This window comes from Pelobates fuscus, chromosome 3, assembly GCF_036172605.1.
Source record: "Pelobates fuscus isolate aPelFus1 chromosome 3, aPelFus1.pri, whole genome shotgun sequence".
NCBI lineage: Eukaryota > Metazoa > Chordata > Amphibia > Anura > Pelobatidae > Pelobates > Pelobates fuscus.
Genome location: NC_086319.1, coordinates 288,117,476 through 288,142,581, shown reverse-complemented (window position 1 = coordinate 288,142,581; position 25,106 = coordinate 288,117,476). Strand labels below are relative to the sequence as shown.

Below are 25,106 nucleotides of genomic sequence, written 5' to 3'. Positions count from 1 at the left end.
GACATCCAGTGTCAGTTCGACCCGTAAGTCCCTCCAGTGGCTCTCTGGTAGACCGCCACTAGAGGTGGAGTTAACCCTAGCAGGTAACTATTACAGTTTATTAAAAACTGCAATAATTAGCTTTGCAGGGTTAAGGGATCTGGGAAACTGCACCCAGACAACTTCAATGAGCTGAAGTGGTCTGGGTGCTTATAGTGTCCCTTTAAACACAAACCTGTTTATAACTGTGAAGGTTTTCCAGCATCTATAAGTGGATCTAGCACCTCCCACTGAGATTATTCACCATCAAGCATTTAAAATCAGAGCAACTGTATTGCTCTGGAAATTCTGTGTTTTCTCATTTTGTTCTATAAAATATTATTTATTTTTTTTACTTTTAATTTGTATAGCTTATATCTAATATATCCAGACTTTACACACTATTACTGATTTTTTTCATATCACGTTCATGGTGTACACTGTGTACATGTTAAAAGGTCACAGAAGGCTTTTGAAGATAAATAGACTTATGCACTAAAGTGAGATCTGTTGGGAATTCAAAGTGAGTTTCAAAATTATGAAGTAGCACAAACTGGAAGTATAGCTGACATGGAGAATTTTTCCAGTTTTGCAATAATGACCTAAAATGTTAAATCCCTTTTGAACTCCTGACAATGCTCAATTTACTGAATAACCCTGACAATGTATTCCCCCTTTATGACGTGGACAGCCATCCATTTGGCTGCAGACTATTCCTTTTTAACATAAACAGGTAATATACATAACCTGTAATAAACATGAGCTGAAACTTACATCATCTGCGTGTCCATTATGCAAACAGGAGTTGGACATTTACATTCCCTGAAGTTGTCATGTAACATTCCTAGATTGTGACCCAAGATATGTGCAAAAAGGTTGGAGTATTTTTCTAGAGACAGTCCTTTAGGGAACTAGGAATAAAATTGTGAAAGATATATTGGTTTCAGCCATATGACATAGAAACATAGAATGTGACAGCAGATAAGAGCCATTCGGACCATCTAGTCTGCCCAATTTTCTAAATACTTTCATTAGTCCCTGGCCTTATTTTATAGTTAGGGTAGTTTTATGTCTATCACACGCATGCTTAAACTCTTTTACTGTGTTAACCTCTACCACTTCAGCTGGAAGTCTATTCCATGCATCCACTACCCTTTCAGTAAGGTAAGATGGAATCTTTTCCCCCAAGTAAGTGGTTTAATCTCATGAGAGCAGACATTAGGCTGTTTGGCTAGGACCTGCAAGGGACGGGGTACATTGACATTGTAGCAGGATTATGCAATGTATGATCATATGATGTAACTAAACCCCCATTATTTTTGCCTAGATTAGGTGTTTTAAAAAAAAAAAAAAAAAATCTGTCAACATTGAAGTTGCTGTTTAGTGGATAGGTGAGTGCGCTGGATCATGTGTATTGTATAAGTTGGCCCCCAGCAGCACCCCATTTATGCATGTTCAGGTGAGTGCAGCCCCCTGGTTTCATAAAAATAATACTTCCTGATATTAATTTTAAACCTTTGTCCCTAATTTAAGACTATGTCCTCTTGTTGTGGTAGTTTTTCTTCTTTTAAATATAGTCTCCTCCTTTACTGTGTTGATTCCCTTTGTGTATTTAAATCATATCGCCCCTGTCTCATCTTTCCTCCAAGCTATACATGTTAAGATCCTTTAACCCTTCCTTGTAAATTTTATCCTACAATCCATGAACCAGTTTAGTAGCCCTTCTCTGAACTCTCTCTAAAGTATCAATATCCTTTTGGAGATACGGTCGCCAGTACTGCGTACAATACTCCAAATGAGGTCTCACCAGTGTTCTGTACAATGGCATGAGCACTTCCCTCTTTCTACTGCTAATACCTCTCCCTATACAACCAAGAATTCTGCTAGCATTTCCTGCTGCTCTATTACATTGTCTGCCTACCTTTAAGTCATCAGAAATAATCACTCCTAAATCCCTTTCCTCAGATGTTGAGGTTAGAATCAAATATTCTGTCCTCTGCCCTTGGGTTTTTACGTCCAAGATGGATTATCTTGCACTTATCCACATTAAATGTCAGTTGCCACAACGCTGTCTATATTTCTAGTTTACCTAAATCATTTGCCATTTGGCTTATCCTTCCTGGAACATCAACCCTGTTACATATCTTAGTATCAGCAAAAAGACATACCTTACCATCAAGACCTTCTGCAATATCACTAATAAAAATATTAAATAGAATGTGTCCAAGTACAGATCCCTGAGGTACCCCACTGGTGACAATTCCATGCTTCGAATATACTCCATTGACTACAACCCTCTGATGCCTGTCACTCAGCCACTGCTTTACCGATTCAACAATATTGGAATCCAAACTTAAATATTGCAGTTTATTGATTAGCCTTCTATGTGCAACAGTGTCAAAAGCCTTACTGAAATCTAGGTAAGCAATGACTACTGCACTACACTGATCTATTATTTTAGTTACACAATCAAAAAAATCAATAAGATTAGTTTGGCATGATCTCCCTGAAGTAAACCCATGTTGTCTCTGATCTTGAAATCCATGTGATTTTAGATGTTTAACAATCCTTTCCTTTAACATGGTTTCCATTACTTTCCCCACTACTGAAGTAAGGCTTACAGGCCGATAGTTGCCCGACTCCTCCCTACTACCTTTCTTGTAAATGGGCACAACATTTGCTAACTTCCAATCTTGTGGGACTACTCCTGTTAACAATGATTGGTTAAATAAATCTATTAATGGTTTTGCTAGTACACCACTAAGCTCTTTTAATAACTTTGGGTGTATTCCAATAGGGTCCCATTGACTTATTTGTCTTTACTTTTGACAGTTGAAATAGAACCTCTTCCTCTGTAAACTCACATGTAACAAATTACTCATTTGCACTTTTTCCTAACTGAGGCCCCTCTCCTTAATTTTCATCTGTAAATACTGAACAAAGACTTTCTTTTGTTTTTAATCTAACTAATCATTTTTTACAATTACTTAATGCTAACTTTTAGTTTTTTACTATTTTGGCCACATCTGCAGAGTACCACAGTGGTTTCTTGAATTATTTGCTTTTACTGACAAGCCTAATGCAAATTTCTGTTTCCTTCAGCAGTGCGACTTTTAAATAATCTCCATTTGTTAACACTTTTGTTAACACTGTTTTTGTGTGGTGTGACTCAGTCACTGTACTTATATTAAACCACACTGACTGATGATCACTGGATCCTAAACTTTCACTTACAGTAATATCTGATACCAAATCTCCATTTGTTAACACTAAATCTAGTATGACCTCTTAACGAGTTTTTACTACTATATACATGCATACATGCTTATAACATAATAAGTCAGATAATAAAATATTAACAGAAATTATCTCTGAGTAAAACTTGGGAAATAATACTCAAAAAAGAGCATACACCCCTAAAAAGAAATATTAAGATAAATAAATTCCTAGGTCAGCAGTAGAATCTGTTAGTTCTATTCATGTGCTAATTAAAAAAAATACAAAAGATAGATGCAGTTCTCCTATATGGTATATGGTGAGTAGGGGTGCCCAAAAGGTATCCCCAGATATTGTAGAATTACAACTCCCTTGATGCTTTGCATGCCTTTAGAATGCCTTTACAATGACAAAGCATCATGGAAGCTGTAGTCCTAAAACATCTTGAGATCTTACCTTTTGGGAACCTCTGCCCTATATACTCAAAAGAGATAAAATAGCAAAAACACTAATAGTTTAGTAATTGTAAATTATCGCTGGGGAAATATGAGACATAGATAACAGCCACAAATAAAACCAGGCGTAGTGGTGCACATAGTTGGACTACAAAAGTTAATCAAACTTTTCCTTTCACAAGTCACATGTCAACACAAGGTATCGTCTACACTGCAAGAAGAGGTCTCCCAGTGTAATACTGTAAAAAAGCGTATAATACATTTTCTAAAAATGGTAACAACTCTCTTGTTACCTTATTACCTAAAAATAACTTTAGCTAAGTTTAATAACATCTAATATGAATTATATTGCAATGATATACTGCTAACAGGTGTACGTTTGTTGCAAGTTATATTTATATTGAGTTGGCTCAGAACTGTAACAATACAGGTTGGATTACAATTAGAATTTATATAGCACCAAACATATTCCACAGCGCTATACAATAGGTAAACAAAACAGACACTGAATTCTAGCAAAACATGATTGAGATACTAGAACAGTAGGTGAAGAGGGCCCTGCCCAAATGAGCTTACAATCTAAGAGATGGATAAAATAATTACCTTTATTAGTCACCACTAAATCCCAGTGTGATTTGTTCCTCTAAAATATGTGAGTTTTCCCTTGTGTCAGATAGACAGATACAGACAGTCAACTGTTTTTGTTTTATCAAATGACCCCTGAATGGCACTTTGGAATTCTATATGTACAGGTGACACTCGAAAAATTAGAATATCGTGCAAAAGGTAATTTATTTCAGTAATGCAACGTAAAAGGGGAAACTAATCTATGAGATAGACGCATTACATGCAAAGCAAGATAGTTCAAGCCGTGATTTGTCATAAGTGCGATGATTATGGCTTACAACTCATGAAAACCCCAAATCCACAATCTCAGTAAATTAGAATATTACATGCAATCAATAAAACAAGGAGTGTACATAGAACAATATCGGACCTCTGTATAGTAAAAGCATTCATATGGACTCAGTACTTAGTTTGGGCCCCTTTTGCAGCAATTACTGCCTCAATGCGGCGTGGCATGGGAACTATCTGCCTGTGGCACTGCTGAGGTGTTATGGAAGACCAGGATGCTTCAATATCGGCCTTCAGCTCTTCTGCATTGTTCGGTCTCATGTCTCTCATCTTTCTCTTGGCAATGCCCCATAGTTCAGGCCAAGCGAGTTTGCTGGCCAATCAAGCACAGTAATCCCACGGTCATTGAACCAGGCTTTGGTGCTTTTGGCAGTGGAAAATGAAGTCCTGCTGGAAAATTAAGTCAGCATCCCCATAAAGCTCGTCTGCGGAAGGAAGCATGAAGTGCTCCAAATTCTCCTGGTAGATGGCTGCTTTGACCCTGGACTTAATGAAGCACAGTGGACCAACACCAGCAGATGACATGGCTCCCCAAATCAACAGAGACTGTGGAAACTTCACACTGGACTTCAAGCATCTTGCAGTGTGTGCCTCTCCATTCTTCCTCCAGACTCTGGGTCCTTGGTTTCCAAATGAGATGCAAAAGTTGCTCTCATCAGAAAAGAGGACTTGGACCACTGAGAAACAGACCAGGCCTGTTTATCTTTAGCCCAAGAAAGATGCTTCTGACGTTGTTTGTTGTTCAGGAGCGGCTTGACAAGAGGAATACAACATCTGAAGCCCATGTCCAGGATCCGTCTGTGTGTGGTAGCTCTTGATGCACTCACTCCACACTCTTCCACACTTTTCCCTTCCACATAACTTTCTATTAATGTGGTTTGATACAGCACTTTGGGAACATCCAACTTCCTTCGCAATTACCTTTTGAGGTTTTCCCTCCTTATGGAGGGTGTCAATGATGGTTTTCTGCACAACTGTCAGGTCAGCAGTCTTGCCCATGATTGTGATTCCTACTAAACCAGACTGAGAGACCATTTAAAGGCTCAGAAACCCTTTGCATGTGTTATGGCTTACTTCGCTGATTAGAGTGGGACACTGTGAGCCTAGAATATTGCACCTTTTCACAATATTCTAATTTACTGAGATTGTGGATTTGGGGTTTTCATGAGCTGTAAGCCATAATCATCGCACTGATGACAAATCACGGCTTGAACTATCTTGCTTTGCATGTTATGCGTCTATCTCAAATATTAGTTTCCCCTTTTACGCTGCATTACTGAAATAAATTAACTTTTGCACGATATTCTAATTTTTCAAGTATCACCTGTAGTGTTTATGTTGCTTAGTGCTCCCCTTTAACAGGGTGTAAATGCAGGGACAAGAGGAATGTGTTAAAACAACAAAGCAAATAAACTCACACTAAATGCATGTTGAAAAAAAAACAAACAGATTTTGTCTTATGAGTGTTCCCTTTAAAAAACTGAATTTAACTTTTATACCGTCACCACTGCTCCATTACTTGAAGAGCACACCCGTGCAAAATAAGTTGTACCAACTTCTGAAGGATGGCCAGCACTAACGCAAAACAGAGAAAAAAGGAAAGTTGACATTAATTATTTTACAAAAACATGGTGTAAAATGTCAATATAAAGTGTAGACAGACAAACTAACTGGTAAAATTAACTTTATATTTAATAATCATCTCATATGAATTATATTGTAATTATATACTGCTAATAGGTGTACTTATGTTGCCATTTATATTAAATTAAAGAGAAAGCATAGTGGAAACATTATGATAGAACTATTATATTTAGAGTATATAAAATGTATGGATACATTAAGACAGAAGGAGATTATCCACAAAGACTACAGACTACAGACTGTCAAAGGAAAGTAAAAAAAAAATGCATAAGATCTTAAAGCGGCACTGTCATGGGAGAATCCTGGTTTGTTTTTTTTAACCCCCCCCCCCCCCCTCGCAACTCCACTACATCTAATTGTCCCCCAAGTCACCCAAATGCCCCTAAGCCTCCCATATAACCTATTTTTTAATCTTTATATTCTGCCAGGACTTAGGTCCTGGGCGCCACCATCTTTGTGTTGGTAGATGAAGTCCCTGTAGGACACGTCATCTGCCCACACTAGATAGCGCTGTGAAATTCCCGCTCATGCCCAGTTAATCACTTGGGCATGCGAACGGGAATTTCATCTATTTATTCCTCAGAAAGACGAATGAATGAATAGAAATGTCAGACGAACAAACAAACACTGAATATCGGTGTTCATTTGTTTAGTTTATTACAAGGAGAGAGCTACCGGCGCGCAGCTCCTGTAACATATTAATCCTCACCTTTCGGCATCTGCAGTAATTGCCTTGCTAACAGACACGGTAGTACCGTTCAGCCGCCATGCATCAATGTGTCTGACTCCTGCAGCATGTTGGTGGACGCCGGCCACTGCCGATCCACACTAATTTGTAACCCCACGTCCGACCAAAGCATTGACGACGTCGGCGTGCATGTGACGTCACGCAAAGGACGCGCACACACGTTCTGGGGTCAAAGGTCGGGTACAGCCAATCGGATTTGAAGGAGGCTTATTTAAACTCCTTATGCCTCATTGCCCTGTCGTGGTTTCCCTTAGTGTGTTACTGAGCGTTTATTTCTGGTTATTGACTTTGGCTTCGTTTTGACTTTGCTGTATTCTGGTATCCGTGACTTTTGTCTTTCCCTTATCGTTGTGTCCCATTCTGTGTCCCCGACCTCGGTAAGTATTCTGACTATTCTTTGGTTCGTTAAGTCCGGCCATTCTAAGGCCCGGTAAAACCTTACCTTTTAGTCCTAGGTGTGATTCAAATCTAAGTGCTGGATCAATTAGTAATCCGGACAGCTCCCTCCTTGTTTTTTTTTTTAACTCCCCCCCCCTCCCAACTCAACTACATCTAATTGTCCCCCTGGTCACCTCCAAATGCCCCTAAGCCTACCATATTACCTATTTTTTAATCTTTATATTCTGCCAGGACTTAGGTCCTGGGTGCCACCATCTTTGTGTGGGTAGATGAAGTCCCTGTAGGACACGTCATCTGCCCACACTAGATAGCGCTGTGAAATTCCCGCGCATGTCAAGTTAATCACTTGGACATGCGAACGCGAATTTCATCTATTCATTCCTCAGAAAGACGAATGAATAGAAATGTCAGACGAACAAACACTGAATATCGGTGTTAATTTGTTTAGTTTATTACAAGGAGAGAGCTACCGGCGCGCAGCTCCTGTAACATATTAATCCTCACCTTTCGGTATCTGCAGTAATTGCCTTGCTAACAAAAGCAGTAGTACCGTTCAGCCGCCATGCATCAATGTGTCTGACTCCTGAAGCATGTTGGTGGACGCCGGCCGCTGCGGATCCACACTAATTTGTAACCCCACGTCCGCCCACGGCATTGACGACGTCGGCGTGTATGTGACGTCACGCAAAGGACGCGCACACACGTTCTGGGGTCAAAGGTCAGGTACAGCCAATGGGATTTGAAGGAGGCTTATTTAAACTCCTTTTGCCTTTTCCTCATTGCCCTGTTGTGGTTTCCCTTAGTGGTTGTCCGAGAGTGTGTTCCTGAGCGTTTATTTCTGGTTATTGACTTTGGCTTCGTTTTGACTTTGCTGTATTCTGGTATCCGTGACTTTTGGCTTATCGTTGTGTCCCATTCTGTGTCCCCGACCTCGGCAAGTATTCTGACTATTATTTGGTACATTAAGTCCGGCCATTCTAAGGCCCCGTAAAACGTTACCTTTTAGTCCTAGGTGTGATACAATTCTACGTGTTGGATCAATTAGTAATCCCCACCACTTCCTAAGCCCCAATGTCCTCCCTCACTCTTTGGGGGTCAATATGACCCCCATAATAGCATAAGAGAGATTGACATCTTTACTAAACAGTGAGTAGCCAGTGGCCCCCCCGAGCCCCCACCCATGGTTCGCGAGTGGGGGCTATTCAACTAAACAGGGGACATAGGGTCCCCCTTGGCCCCCACCCATGAGCGGCAGGTGGGGGCTCTAAAGGAAAATAAGGGGGGAGGGGAACCTATTGTCCTCCGCCCCAGCCCCCACCCATGAACAGAGGGTGGGGGCCCTAACTTACAATATTGTGTGAATGCATAGGGGATATAGAGTGTGTGTAAGTGCAGGGGGTGTAATGTGTGTGTTTATAGGCATATGGAGTGTGTGAGTGCAGGAATTGTAGTGTTTAGGGGCTATAGAGTGTGTTTAGTGTGTGTGTGTATATATGTATATAGGTAGAATGTGTGTTTCTGTGTTAGTACAGGGGATATAGTGTGTAAATGGGGTAGAGAGTGTGTTAGTGCAGGGGCTGTAGTTTGTATATAGGGTTATAGTGTGTGTGTAGTGTGTATTTCTGTTAGTGCAGGGGCTGTAGTGTGTGTATAAGGGTATAGAGTGTATATAGTGTGTTTGTTTGTTAGTGCAGGGGCTGTAGTGTGTATATAGGGTATAGAGTAGGCATGGGAAAAAAAATTGGTTCAGTTCGGCATTCCGAAATTCGTGATTTTCACAATTCGGGACTTCGGCACTTCAAGACTTTGGAACTTCGGCACTTCGGAAATTCGGCAACTTCGGAACTTCAGCACTTCGGGACTTCTCTTGCAGCCGCTTGGTAGATAACTCCCTAATTCGTACGGTATCAGGGAGTTATCTACCAAAAGACTGAAAGACCTAAATTGGTCTTTCAGCCAAATTTACTAATACTAAGTAAAAATTACTTAGTATTAGTACATTTTGCCCCTACTCGCTATACCGCGAGTAGGGGCATGTCTAGTAAACAGTGAGCAGCCTGTGACTGCTCACTGTTTTAAAAAGAAATATATATATATATAGTGCCCCCCCGGCCCCACACCCCTGAGCGGCGGGTGGGGGCCCTAAATACTAATAAGGGGGGGGGGGGACACCTAATGTCCTCCCCCCTGGCCCCCACCCCTGAGCGGCAGGTGGGGGCCCTAAAAACTAATAAGGGGGGACCTAATAAGGGGTGACAAACCCCTAGTCACCTCCTCCCCCCCAATAAAACTTATCCCCCTACCTACCCCCCTCACCCTAAAAACTAATGAGGGGGGGACCTTTAACTAAGTACCTGTAAAAAAATAAATAAAACTTACCATTCGATGTTTTCTTTCTTCTAAAATCTTCTTTTTTCAGCCCCAAAAAAGGGCAAATAAAATAATGGGTTTAAGCCATCCAATCAGAGTGCTCTGACAGGTAAATGAAGAGACTGACAGGTAAGTCTCTACATTTACCTGTCACAGCACTCTGATTGGTTGGTTTGAAATCCACCAATCAGAGTGCTCTGTGTCATTTTACACAGTGTGGGAAAGTTCTTTAGAATTTTCCCACCCTGTGTAATTTGACTCATAACTCTCTGATTGGTTACTTAATCCACCAATCAGAGAGTTATGAGTCAAATTACACAGCGTGGGAAAATTCCAAAGAACTTTCCCACGCTGTGTAAAATTACACAGTGCACTCTGATTGGTGGATTTCAAACCAACCAATCAGAGTGCTGTGACAGGTAAATGTAGAGACTTACCTGTCAGTCTCTTCATTTACCTGTCAGAGCACTCTGATTGGATGGCTTAAACCCACCAATCAGAGTGCTCTGAGCCTAATTGCAGGGCGGGCAAGGCTTTATAAGCCTTCCCCCGCCCTGCAGAGCTCAGTCTGCGCGGAGCCCTCCATGGGTGAAGATGGATTTTTTTTGGGCGATCTTTTTTTTTTTTTTTTTTAATAATTTAATAATTGCCCCCCTCATTATTTTTAGGGTGAGGGGGGTAGGTAGGGGGATAATTTTTATTGGGGGGGAGGGGGTGACTAGGGGTTTGGTGACCCCTAGTCACCTGGGGGGAGGGGACATTTTTTAGGGCCCCCACCCGCCACTCAAGGGTGGGGGCCAGGACCTTAGGTCCCCCTCCTTATTAGTATTTAGGGGCCATGGGGAGGACACTAGGTCCCCCCCTTATTTTACTGTAGGGCCCCCACCCACCACTCAGGGGTGGGGGCCGGGGGGAGGACATTAGGTCCCCCTTATTCCAATTTAGAGCCCCCACCCGCCGTTCAGGGGTGGGGGCCAGGAGGGAGGACATTAGATCCCCCCCCTTATTCTTGTTTAGGGCCCCCACCCACAGCTCAGGGGTGGGGGCCGGGGGGAGGACATTAGGTCCCCCCCTTATTATAATTTAGGGCCCCCACCCACCGCTCAGGGGTGGGGGCCAGGGGGGAGGACATTAGGTCCCCCCACTTATTCTGATTTAGGGCCAAAACCCACCTCTTAGGGGTGGGGGCCAGGACATTAGGTCCCCCCCTTATTCTGATTTAGGGCCCCCACCCACCGCTCAGGGGTGGGGGCCAGGGGGAGGACAATAGGTCCCCCCCCCTTATTCTGATTTAGGGCCCCCACCCACCGCTCAGGGGTGGGGGCCAGGAAGGAGGACAATAGGTCCCCCCCTTATTCTGATTTAGGGCCCCCACCCACCGCTCAGGGGTGGGGGCCAGGGGGGAGGACATTAGGCCCCCCTTATTCTGATTTAGGGCCCCCACCCACCGCTCAGGGGTGGGGGCCAGGACAATAAGTCCCCCCCTTATTCTGATTTAGGGCCCCCACCTACAGCTCAGGGGTGTGGGCCAGAGGGGAGGACATTAGGTCCCCCCCTTATTATAATTTAGGGCGCCCACCCACCGCTCAGGGGTGGGGGCCAGGGGGGAGGACATTAGGTCCCCCCCTATTCTGATTTAGGGCCCCCACCCACTGCTCAGGGGTGGGGGCCAGGACATTAGGTCCCCCCTTATTCTGATTTAGGGCCCCCACCCACCGCTCAGGGGTGGGGGCCAGGACATTAGGTCCCCCCCCCCCCCGTTATTCTGATTTAGGCACCCACCCACCGCTCAGGGGTGGGGACCCGGGGGGAGGACATTAGGTCCCCCCCCGTTATTCTGATTTAGGGCCCCCACCCAACGCTCAGGGGTGGGGGCCCGGGGGGAGGACATTAGGTCCCCCCCCTTATTCTGATGTAGGGCCCCCACCCACCGCTCAGGGATGAGGGCCCGGGGGGAGGACATTAGGTCCCCCCCTTATTCCGATTTAGGGCCCCCACCCACCGCTCAGGGGTGGGGGCCCGGGGGGAGGACAATAGATCCCCCCCTATTATTTTACATTAGGGCCCCCACCCGCCGCTCAGGGGTGGGCTTATTTTTCTTTTTGGTTACAGTGAGCAGCCATAGGCTGCTCACTGTTTAATAGACATGCCCCTACTCGCGCTATAGCGAGTAGGGGCATAATTTACTAATACTAAGTAATCTTTAATTAGTATTAGTAAATTTGGCTGAAAGACCAATTTAGGTCTTTCAGCCTTTTAGTAGATAGCTCCCTAATACCGTGGGAATTAGGGAGTTATCTACTTATTCATTCCTGTCATTAAACTGACTGGCCAAGTAACTTACATTTTTATATGAATGTATGTTACTTGATTGTTGTAAGTGTTGCAAATGCTTACAGTTGAATCCTGTCTATGTTTGTATACTTTTTATTTAAAATTGTATACAATGTAACATTCTTCTTCTTTCACTGGGTTAGTATATTAGAACTTAGGCAATACTGTGCTTCGGAACTTCGGCACTTCGGTAATTTCGGAACATCAGCAATTCGGACATGTCTAGTATAGAGTGTGTTTTTGTGTTAGTGCATGGGCTGTAGTGGGTATATATGGGTATAAAGTGTGTGTACTGTGTTAGTGCAGGGGCTGTAGTGTGTATAGAGTGTTTGTGTGTTAGTGCTGCATGGGCTGTAGTGTGTGGGTATAGAGTGTGTGTAGTGTGATAGTGCAGGGGCTGTAGTGTGTATGTAGGGGTATAGAGTGTGTGTAAGAATGTAAGGGTGTGTGTATATAGTTGGTAGGAAAGGGGCTTAAATAATTATGTAATAATGTAATAATTAAAAAATAAACAAAATAAAAAGATAAAAAAAATTAAAATCACATTTACCCCCCCTTCCCCTTATTAACTTGCAGGGGGAGAGGGAGTACACAGATCCCTGGTTGTCCAATGAGAAGAGGTACGCCGCAAGATAATCCCTGGTGATCCAGCCAGCAGGGGTACTCTGTCTCTCGTGGGGGCCTTTTTTTTTCAGAGCATTGCCACGGGTTACTATGGCAACGCTCTGCTAATATAGGTGCTGGCGAGAAGACAGGCTGATTTCCCTGCATACACGGAGCGTGGTGGTCACTGTCCAATCTCCCCTCCACTGGCCCATGAGGGGCTGGAACTCCCTACTAGGGCCGGTGCTGCCCTGCAGGGCCGCCACCAGAAATTTTGGGGGCCCTAACTGAGCTCAGGGACTGGGCCCCTGGGGGCCCGCCTCCAAAACCGCCCACAGATACCGCCTCCAAATCCCGCCCACAGGAATACACACATAGACACAAACACATTCACTGATACAAAAGGACACAGATACACACACTGATAAATACTATCAGACACACATACTGATCCGCATATAGGCATACATACTGACACACACATACTGAGACATACACACATATACAGACACACAGGCGTACATAGTGACAGACACATACTAACATACATACAGACACACATGCATAAGGACATACAGACACAGACACATTCATAATGACATACTGACATACACACATTCATACTGACATGCAGACATACATACACTGACATTCATACACACATAATGACATGCATACAGATAGACATACATGCATACATACATGCATACCGACATACATTCATACAGACACTGACATCCATACATACACACATTCATGACATACAGATATACATTTATACTCGCAAACATACATTCATACAGACATACACACATTCATAATGACATGTATACATACATACACTGACATTCATACACACATAATGACATGCATACAGATAGACATACATGCATTCAGACATACAGACATGCATACAGACATACATACAGATATACATAGTTACATACATACATTCATACTGGCATACATACATTCATACAGACACTGACATACATACATACATACATACACACATTCATAATGACATGCAGACATACATACACTGACATTCATACACACATAATGACATGCATACAGATAGACATACATGCATACAGACATACATTCATAGACAGACATACACACATTCATAATGACATGCAGACATACATACACTGACATTCATACACACATAATAACATGCAGAAATACACACAGACAGACATACATACAGACAAACACACACACAGACATACATACACACAGACATACATACAGACAAACACACACACAGACATACACACAGACAAACACACACACAGACAGACATACACACATACAGACAGACATACACACACACAGACATACATACACACACACAGACATACACACAGACAGACATACATACACACAGACAGACAGACACACACAGACAGACATACAGACAAACATACAGACAGACATACACACAGACAGACATACATACAGACAGACATACACACAGACAGACAGACAGACATACACACAGACAGACATACATACATACACACAGCTCATTTTCCATCCACCCTCCTGTTTCTTACCTTGTCTTTGCAGGAGGGTGGCTGGCTGGGGCTGATGGGACTGGCAGTCGGCTGGCTCTCCCTCTTCATTGGCGGGCGGGCGCTCCTCCCGCGCGGAGTGAGCTGGGAGGAAGTGACCACTTCCTCCCAGCAGCACTTGCACTGCGGCGGCATTTTTTTTTTAACCCCTTAAGGACACATGACATGTGTGACATGTCATGATTCCCTTTTATTCCAGAAGTTTGGTCCTTAAGGGGTTAAAGGGGCCCGGTCGCGCCATACCACGGCCGCAGCGCTGACCGGGCCCCTGAAGATATGGGGCCCATCGGGTGGCCCTAAGTGCATGGGCCACCCGATGGGCCCCATCAGCGTGCGGGTGCCGGTGCAACTGCACCGGTGGCAGTTCCACCGCTACACGTGGGGCCGGGCCCCCCAGGGCCGCCGGGCCCGTGACAACCATTATGGTTGTCACCCCCTGATGGCGGCCTTGCTGCCCTGCAGAGGAAATTCCTTGATCTCTCCTGCCCGCCTCGGCCCATGGCCATTGCAGCCCACCAGGCATTTGCCCGGTTTGTCCGATGGCCAGTCCGAGCCTGATTGATGATATTATTGAGGTAGACAGGTATATATATTGTTAAATACAGGAAGCACATTTCTAGTACTAAGATAATGTGTAATTCATTGGTCAATTCCAAATAATTTACATTGACTTTGAAATGCTACACATACAGAGATTATCCCATTAAATGCAGGAGATGTTACTAAATCTCTTGCAGCATCATAGGGGTGTCATCAGCCAGCCCAGTCCTAATGCCAATTTTGTGCAACTAACAATGATGCCTAGAGTAACCCTTTAAACACTGAATATGTTTCTATAAATGTGTGATAATGAGTTGAAAATATAATAGTAATATTTATAATAATTATTTTGTGTGCAAAAGATAAGAAAGATATATGTATTATTTAGAATGGCAGATAATTAAAATCCAAATTGCAAACTTAAGACTAGAAATATTAATCTCAGTGATAGTTATATTGCCTTTTTTAGCCTTAGTATTTTAGTTTGCATTCAAATTTGCAGCAATTCAGAATATAGAAATAACAATGACAAGTGTAACAGCTGGTAAATACACACTTTATGAAAGTACAATACACTTAGATTGCATAATAAATAAACACTATATTAAACACTGCATTTTCTCTTATTTTATACTTACACTACTAATAAAGGGATATCATATTTTTTTAAATGAGCAGGCACTTCCGATAGCCAATTGACAAATTTCTCTAATGTACCACTAAGGTTTTCTTCTTCTGGTACAAAGTCTGACACTGTCCAGATATTGATTTGAGTTAAAAAGCTGTGTAGGTTTAATGGCACAAATTTCTAAACAAAAAATAAATAAATAAACATAAACACGGGTGGTTCCATTTAAGAAACTTAGAATAAGAAAACATACAGAAGCAACTTAAGTTTATAAATAACGTTGTTATCAAAATATTTTACTTTTAAAACGATAATAGAAACTAAAAATTAAACAGTTGTATTACTTACTGGTATAAGATAGCTAAACAACTGGGTGAACTTTGAAATGGTGTTTGATGGGCTGGAACCCAGTGCCTTATACTGCAACCAGAGAAAGAAAAAAAAAAAAAGCACATTGTGGCTGAGGATGAGTACCATTTTATAACATTAAAGGCTATGTTATTATTAAGGTAGCTAAGCATCGTTTTGTATCTAAAGCTATTGAGAAAAGGAGAAAATGGAAAATATTTCTTACCACTTCTACTGTTACAAATATTGCAATTTCCAAGTGTCGCCTTGGTCCAAATATGGATATTCTTGGCTGCAATATGCAATTATTACAAATAAACCCTTTTAAATATCATAACATACTGAAAGGAACTGCATATTTACCGCACTACCATTAATTTAACATTTTAGCTAGTTATCAGTTATTCAATTACACAATTAAGTACACACTAAGAATGAGTGGTGCTGTACAATACTGCTTGTGGCACATATGGCCAGACATCTTAGAAACATTTCAGACTCCTGGAGTTTTAGCAGTGTGGCTAATGCTATGATAACCATTTACGTGACTTAAAAAGACGGAGAGATTTTATTTATACAATTTAGTTTTCCTTTGTCGATTTAAATGAGAATATAAATAAATGCACTGGATAAATAATGAAGCAGATACTTATTTGTGAATGCAACTTTATTCAAAGTTTACCCCTGTCATTAAAATGCCAATCTGATATTTAGCATTTTCCGGGTAGTAAGTGCGAGTTTTAATATTTGAGTTCTAGCTGTGTTTTCTGTTACGCATGTTTGATCTATATAGATTAGCAAACCTTTAGGTATTGTCTCTCTTCTTTTTAAAGACACACTACAATTTATATATAGATGAAGTGGATAACAACCATTGATAGGCAATGTTAATACATTTTACTGTTTTGAAACACTAATATTTGTGTTCAGTGAAGTCTTCCGAGTAAAACAGTACCCCCATGTACAGGTTTTATAGTGTCTTGGAAAGTTTCAGGGTTAAATATAGTGCTAACAAATTACATTTCCTGGACTTTCGGCCTGGGTTGTCAGGCAGGTCCCGCAAATTGTAATTAATACAATGACCTAATTATGTAAAAATTTTACATAAATATATACATAGAATACGTATATATACGTAGAACTCTGAAGATGTTTTTTATTTATCTTTTTATTGTGAAGCAAACAACAAATAGGACAAAATAAGAGAAAAGGTCAATGTGCATAACTATTCACCCCCCTAAAGTCAATACTTTGTAGAGCCACCTTTTGCGGCAATCACAGCTCCAAGTCGCTTTGGATAAATCTCTATGAGCTTGCCACATCTTACTACTGGAATTTGTGCCCATTCCTCCTTGCAAAACTGCTCCAGCTCCTTCAAATTGGATGGTTTGCGCTTGTGAACAGCAATCTTTAAGTCTGACCACAGATTTTCTGTCTGGGCTTTGACTAGGCCATTCCAAGACATTTACATGTTTCCGCTTAAACCACCATTCAAGTGTTGCTTTAGCAGTGTGTTTGGGGTCATTGTCCTGCTGGAAGGTGAACCTCCGTCCTAGCCTGAAATCACGCACAGATTGGTACAGGCTTTGTTCAAGAATATCCCTGTATTTAGCACCATCCATCTTACCCTCAACTCTGACCAGTTTCCCAGTCCCTGCTGTTGAAGAACATCGCCACAGCATGATGCTGCCACCACCATGTTTCACTGTGGGGATTGTGTTCTTTAGGTGATGTGATGTGTTGGGTTTGCGCCAGACATAGCGTTTGCTTTGATGGCCGAAAAGTTACATTTTTGTCTCATCAGACCAGAGCACCTTCCTCCATACATTTTGGGAGTCCCCCACATGCCTTTTCACAAACTCAAAACGTGCCATTTTTTTTGCTGAAAGCAATGGCTTTTTTTCTGGCCACTCTGCCATGAAGCCCAACTCTATAAGGCTTATTGTCGTCCTGTGTACAGATACTACAGTCTCTGCTGTGGAACTCTGAAGCTCCTCCAGGGTTACCTTAGGTCTCTGTGCTGCCTCTCTGATTAATGCCCTCCTTGCCCGGTCTCTGAGTTTTGGTGGGCGGCCGTCTCTTGGCAGGTTTGCTGTTGTGCCATGTTCTTTCCATTTGGTTATGATAGATTTGATGGTGCTCCTGGGGATCACCAACGATTTGGATATTTTGTTATAACCTAACTCTGACTTGTACAACTCAACAACATTGTCCCTTACTTGTTTGGAGAGTTCCTTGGTCTTCACGGAAGAGTTTGGTTAGTGGTGCCTCTTGCTTAGGTGTTGCAGCCTCTGGGGCCTTTCAAAAAAGGTGTGTATATGTAATGACAGATCATGTGACACTTAGATTGCACACAGATGGACATCATTTCACTAATTATGTGACTTCTAAAGGTAATTGGTTGCACCAGAGCTTTTTATGGGCTTCATAACAAAGGGGATGAATACATACGCACATGCCAATTTTCTGTTTTCTATTTCTAAAAAATAGTTTTATCTATATATTTTAACTTTGACTATTGTGTTCTGATCCATCACATAAAATTCAGATTAATAAAACATTGAACTTAAGGCTGTAATGTAACAAAATAGGTAAAATGTCAAGGGGGGGGGGGGGGGGGGGGTGAATACTTTTGCAAGGCACTGTATATATTTATACATGCTGATATGCACATTTACATAATTTATAAAGAGAGTAATAACTGTTATGTTGAATTCAAATATGCTCTTACCTAGGACATGGCAAGTCTAGAATAACAATTCTATCAACTAATCTACTACACAGCCAACTCTTATACCTTTGCAGCAGACTTAAACTGGTGAAGAAGCCTTTGTTGATAGTGTTGATTGTTGAGATCAGTATCGTTATCTGATATTATGCTTATGCCTTTATAACTTTCAATTTTAGAAACCAGATGCTGAAATCCAGAAACAAGCTCATAAGGTTGAATAATGAAACTTTCATTATTAAATTCCAGTATCCCCCTGGAAATACAGGCAAATGGATACAGGACACAAAATTACATTTAATGAATGCAAATAGCCTTTACAGCCTCGTACTAAGTAGTAATGATCCATTTTACTTTAATTTACTATATCATAAACAAACAAAGAATTTGCCTAAAAGAACACTATAGTCACCAGAACAACTACAGCCAAATGTAGTTGTTCTGGTAAATATAATCATTTCCTGCAGGCATTTTCATGCAAACAGTGCCTTTTCAGCACATCTTGTCTTACAGTTTAATAACCATAAAAAAACGTGCGGGGCATTAATAAATGTGTATATGCTGGCATGAAGCTAGCATAATGCTGGCAAAAACTGTCATGAGGAGACCAGGAATGGAACATGCAGGCTGACTAATCAAAACATTAGTTCAAATACAATAAGAAAAATAAAGAAATATTGTGTATACACTAAAGTGATGACCCTTTACAGTAAGGAATGAAAAAATGGAAATGTAGTCATAGGTGACATGCCAATTCTTTACGTTTTGTAGGTTGATGGGAAATTGTAGATTATGCTAACGTAGTGTACCTATAATCTTAATTTTAGTAATGACAGAAGGCGAATATTTTGCATTACTCTCTTAACTGTAAAACTCAGCAGCAAAGATCATAACAGAAACAACCAATCAGAAACAAGTATCCAACTCTATAAAAGGCCCTGCCAGCCAGAGCACTTCCTCTTTCTTTGTAGCGAACTAATTTACACAGTCTAGAACAAGCCAATAACATCTATAATTCAAAAATAGATGCCCGGAAACAAAACGTGAATCCAGCCACGAGGAGAAGTCGATTACACTGAATAGAAACAAAAAGAAATGAAAGGCATCTGAAGTGACAAGATGTCCACATTAATAACTAACATAATAAATTCAAGTGCCATAATGAATTACAGTACTAATTTAAATCGATTTAACCTTCAAGTTTCCCCTTACTGACTGATATTCCTAATGTACATATATATCTAACCATAAATGACAACTAGTGTTGACAATAAGAACAGTGCAATAAATAAAGCCTCTTGTCATTAATACAATTAAGATTATAGGTACACTACGTTAGCATAATCTACAATTTTATCACATGACAGAAGGCTTCACATTTTGCATTTTTAACCCAGAGAATTTAGAAAAGTGAAAAAAGCGTGAGAAGACTGTCTAAAGTAAAAAACAAGGAAAGTATGTTCCCATGTCCAATCCGCACATCTCATAATGTCCGAGAGAGATGCACCCACCGAAAAAGTCTGCGACACAGCTGTACCGCGGACCGAGTGGGCACCAAAACAAGGTTCTACCCCAGGCATCGTCAACAACCAGCGAATCCACCTAGCCAAAGTCATGGTCATGACCGGTTTGTGGGGCTTAACATAGGAAATCAGAAGTTGTCCTGATGGTGTAGTACGTAGCGAAGAAGTAATCACTACGTACTTCAAAAGAGCGTCCGCGGGGCCTAACTGTCATGGAGGAAAGACGTGTTTCTCTTGAGCTCCTCCACAATTTTGGCATTTAACGCACTACGAGGCCCCATACAACTTGACTTTAGCAGCAACTAGAGCCCACTCAGTCGCCTGACCTTGATAGGACCTGTTGCAGGGGTCGGAGACCCGCTGGGAGGCGAATCGCTACGCTTGTGTCAAAACGCAGCCTTGTGTGCACTGGGCGGGAGAGGCGACCGATCTCCACACCTAAGTTACTCAGCGAATGCTTCAGTGACGCAGACACCCCGTAACCCCCAACCCCCTGACCGATGGGGGTAATCATGGTCAAACCCGGGAGGACTACACTCACCCGGAGAAGGGGAGACGCGAACCCAAGCACACCACCTGCTAACTCAGCTGTCGCCTCTCCAGTCATAGCGGACACCACGTGCCTCCTCTGACATCAGAATTACAATACTGTGCTACAGACCAAGCTGAAAGCTATCTTTGCTGCTTTTTGGCTAAAGCTGGAAAGCCTGGCACTTCAACAAGCCCTACCGCAGACCAGCAGCCACTCACCTGAACGGCACTCTCCATGCACTATGAAGCCCCCCGAGCCTGTAGCTAAGAAGAGGGTTTTATGGGGAAAGCAGAACAGGCCACGCACCTCAGCCCAGTGCAAGACAAAAGCCGACGGCACCTGATGCAGAACCTTTCCGAAGGTCTACAGTACTCCCAGGAACTCCTACCCATGGGACTGAACTGCTCCGCAAGACCCTACCTGTACCCAAAGGCTTGAAACACCTAGCAGAGCTGCAGGACTGTGTGGTGCCCGTAGCAGGCATCGGCTGACTGGATCTAGGGTATGAACCGCGAGGGTCAACGATCCCTTCCAATTCCAGGCACCATCTCCCACACACAGCATTTAAGACAGAACTGAATATTTGTTTTTTGTTCTGGTGCTCTATTACCACACGCTGTCTGGCCAGCCGTAGTCTATTTAGGCTACTTAGCTTAATTTTCCTGGCTTATTCTCCCCTTTCCCACTCAATAGAAAATAAAAGGAGCCTTACAAGAAACTCACGCTACTCAATGTTAACTATAAGATTTAACTTGATTGTGTTAAGCCAAACCTTTTCGATTCATATGCTGAATCATGCTTCACCCATGCACCATATGCTTCAAAAATGTGCAGTCTCGTCGACATTTTCAATCTCACTGTTTATTTAGCATAAAAATGTGCATTTATATCAAATGCCTAAACATTGTCTATTTCAAAGTGCTTGCATTGGCTGTTGTGGCATTGTGAACTTGTTGTAATCTTTTGCACTACAAAAATAAAGAATTGAAAAAATAAAAATAAAGCACCCACAACGCATAGCCACCCGGAAAAACAGATAGAGTCACCCGGAAAAACAGATAGAAAACAGAATTAGAGTCGGACTTGGTACGTCATGAAATAGAAAAGGTGACGCCGTCTAGCTAGAAGGAAAAAACTGTTAACGTCGAACGTCCTAAATCTGATGGAACGAAATGCGACAACAAAAGTGTCAGTTTAGCTTATAGTCCTTTAGGCAACGTAGAACTAAATCCACATCCCAGAGACAAGAATATTTAGGTGCCGGAGGTCTGGTCAACATAATGCTTCTTGGAAGGCGACACACCAGGGGTTCTTGCTCCACTGGAATGCCTTGGAGTGGAACATGAGCCGACGAAATAGCAGAGTGTACCCCATTAATTGATCGTTAAGACATTGGTCTTACCGATCTATTGAGGAAAACAGGTGAGACAGGTAGTTCAGTACGACTGGATAGGCATTGTAAAGGGATCGGAATCCCTCTTAAAACACCAACTACACCAAGCAACCCAGGCACAGATGTAGCATCTCCTAGTGCCGGGAGCACAGGGGTCTCAAAGAAGGTCTTATGCTGCTCGCGATAATCTGTGGACCAACCAGGATCCCCAGAAATCGTCCAAGCCACTAGATCCATTCTTTCCTCTACCATTCGAGGGTGTGGCTTCCCGCAGGGTCCCGTGAGGGGAAAGAAAAACGAGGGTAGTAGAAGTGGATGGTCGTAAGAGTGTTCCAGAAGATCCGGGAACCACGGTTGGCTCTGCCACAGTGGAGTGATGAGTAGTAGGGTTACTCTGTGTAGCCTTGTGTAGTGGGGTACTCTTGCCAGCATGGAGAAAGGTAGGAAGGCATAGGATCCCTGATTCGGCCAAGGTTGAAGGAATGCATCCACCGCCTCACATTCAGGCTCCGGGAGTCAACTGAAGTACCTCTGAAGTTGTCGGTTGGTCCAGGAGGCAAATAGATCGACCCTTAGCAGTCCTCTGAGGAAAATCGAGCCATCTAGTCACTGGTGTCCTGCCAGAGGCGAGAGAACCAATCCGCTATGAGGCTTGAGGTCCCAGGCAGATATTCCACCTGAAGGGTGATGTTGCGGGAGAGGCAGAACTTGTAGATGCCCTATGTCACCTACGTCAGGGCTCGGGATGGGGCTCCACCGAGGTGGTTGATTTATTGTACTGCCGAAATATTGTCCATGCGAAGTAGTATGCAGCAATCGGAGAGGCTGCGATTGGCGAATGATCCAGCTATCAATTCCAGGCAGTTTATGTGTAACCCTGCTTCCTCGTCCAACCAGGGGCCCCCCATGGAGCGGTGTGAGCAGTGAGCACCACAGTCCCAGAGGCTGGCGTCCGATTCTACCACGAAGTCCGGAGAGGAGCCAAATATCACATTGTCATTCCAAGCTTGCATGTGTAGTAACCACCAGCGGAGTTCTGACCGTACCTCTTCTGACAGGAGTATCCAATGGTCGTAAGAGTGGTCGGACCGAACGTAAGTCGCCTTCAACCATTGCATGGCCGGTAGTGTAGGGGGCCTGGAAAGATCGCTTGAATCGAGGAGGAGATGAGGCACACTATGAGGAGCCGCAGAGGAACAAAATCCTTGCGTACCACTGTGCGTAATTTCTTCCGTATCAAGATAATCTTTGAGGTTGGTAGGCGTAGGACGCATTTCACAGAGAATCTCAAAAACAAGGAATTGAACAATTTGGGACAGAACGAGTGCTGACTTTTATCTGTTCACGACAAAGCCCAAGGACTCTAGAAAGTGAACGACAAATTGCATCTGAGAGCGCAGTCTGGACACTGCGTCGCAGAAGATCAGCAAATCAACCAAGGAAATAAGGCAACGGATGCCTTTTGCTCGAAAATGTTCCACGACCGGCTTTGGGAAGCAACATGGAGCTGTGCTGAGGCCGTACGGCAGACACATGAACTGGCAAGCCAGGCGCCAACAAATGAACCGTAGAAATCATTGACTCTCTGATGCGATAGGCACCGAGTGTCAGGATCAAGACAGGGATCCAACACGCAGTGTAATAAAACTATAAAGACGTATACCGGACCTTAGAGTGGCCGGACTAACGTCAAGCAAACAAGGAATGGTCAGGGACAAGCCGAGGTCGAGGGAACGAGAAGACAGGTAAGCGTAAACCGAGCCGAGTACAAGGGTAGGAGAGGGAAGCAAAGTAAAGAAACAAGCCAAGTCAAAACCGTAGAACACTAAGAGATATAAACGCACTGAGGGAACAGACAAGCTGAAACCCCGACAGGGCAATGACTCACAGTAAGTGAGTACCCTTTATACCCTGTCTCTTTAATTGATATCCACGTCCCCAGAACGTCCTGGTTTGAGATTTCCCGCGGGTCGTGACGTCATTGACGTCATGACGTCGGCGGAGTTGCGCCGCGTCATAAAAGGGGGCGGGGCTATCGCTGCCGGCGTCCAAAGTGCCGAAATTGCTGGAGGAGAAGGAGGTGTGAGTGGCAGGTACCATGACACCGAGAGATGCACATCTTGGAGGTCGAGTCGGGTGAACCAGTCGTTGGCCAGAAGGAGGTCTCGAGGCAGGTGGATAACTTCCATCTTAAAGTGTCGGTAGACCAATTAACCATTGAGTTGACGAAGGTTGATGACTGGTCGATAGTCTCCGATCTTTTTCTTGACCAGGAAGATGTTGCAGAAGAATCCACTTCTGTTTGGAGCGAATTGGACAGCACCTTTGTCGAAGAGGGAACGAATTTCTTTGTCCACAGATGACTGTGTTTCTTGTAGCGGAGGATGGCGGGAAGTCTGAGGAACAGGGCGGGACTGTGGCACACAAAATTCAATGGTGTATCCTTGAACGGTCTCCAGGACCACCTGGGATAAAGAGGGACAACTTGTCTTCAGTAACAGTAGAAACAGGAGCCGACAAAGCAAGGCTCACCTGTCGAGAAGCGACCATGGCCTCGTCCTCTAGCACCTCTCGCTCTTTCCGAGCCTCTGTGGAATGAGGGTATTGACAAGGAAGTCGGGAAGAATGATGAAGACTGCGGATAGGACCTGCAGCCCATGGACGAAAAATGGCTGGTGGCTCGGCACCCAAAAACACCTCTTGTAGGAGTGGAGCGGAAGACTTGCTTGAGTGAAGTTTGTGCCTTGTTCAAGGTGGTGAATAAATTTACGTGTTTCTTCAACTCCGCTATGAAAGGCTCTGTGAAAAGAAGGCAATTCACGAGGGGTTTCAATTCCTTGGAGTCTACGTCCAATAATTTGGAGTTGATTCTCAGTAGTGCCGACTTCCGTCTTTCTGAGCAGAGCGCTGCATTAGTGTTTCCCAACATGCATATGGCACGTTGAGCCCAATGGTACCTGTTGTTGGGATCCAACTGAGTGCCTTGAGTCTGCGAAATGTAACATAGTTTGCCAACGGGTCGAGTAGGTCTAGTAGCTTATCCTGTGCCGACTTCAGGCCTTTCTCGATGCCCTTACGTGGGTCCCAGCCTGATCGGGACATAAACACCACAACTGTATCGAACTCGGGTGT

General features: G+C 43.1%; 1 protein-coding gene across 1 annotated transcript in view; it reads right to left on the bottom strand.

Moving 5' to 3' along the window:
* Positions 1-24,163, bottom strand: part of LOC134601781 (disintegrin and metalloproteinase domain-containing protein 9-like) — a 170,181-nt gene extending 146,018 nt beyond the window's left edge. Inside the window, exons 1-5 of the mRNA XM_063446282.1 lie at positions 24,072-24,163; positions 18,596-18,782; positions 16,025-16,090; positions 15,799-15,870; positions 15,540-15,630 (exon numbers count right to left, since the gene is read on the bottom strand). Coding sequence (XP_063302352.1) covers positions 15,540-15,630; positions 15,799-15,870; positions 16,025-16,090; positions 18,596-18,782; positions 24,072-24,163 — 508 coding nt within the window. The remainder of the gene's footprint in view (positions 1-15,539; positions 15,631-15,798; positions 15,871-16,024; positions 16,091-18,595; positions 18,783-24,071) is intronic.
* Between the last annotated feature and the right edge of the window lie 943 nt (positions 24,164-25,106).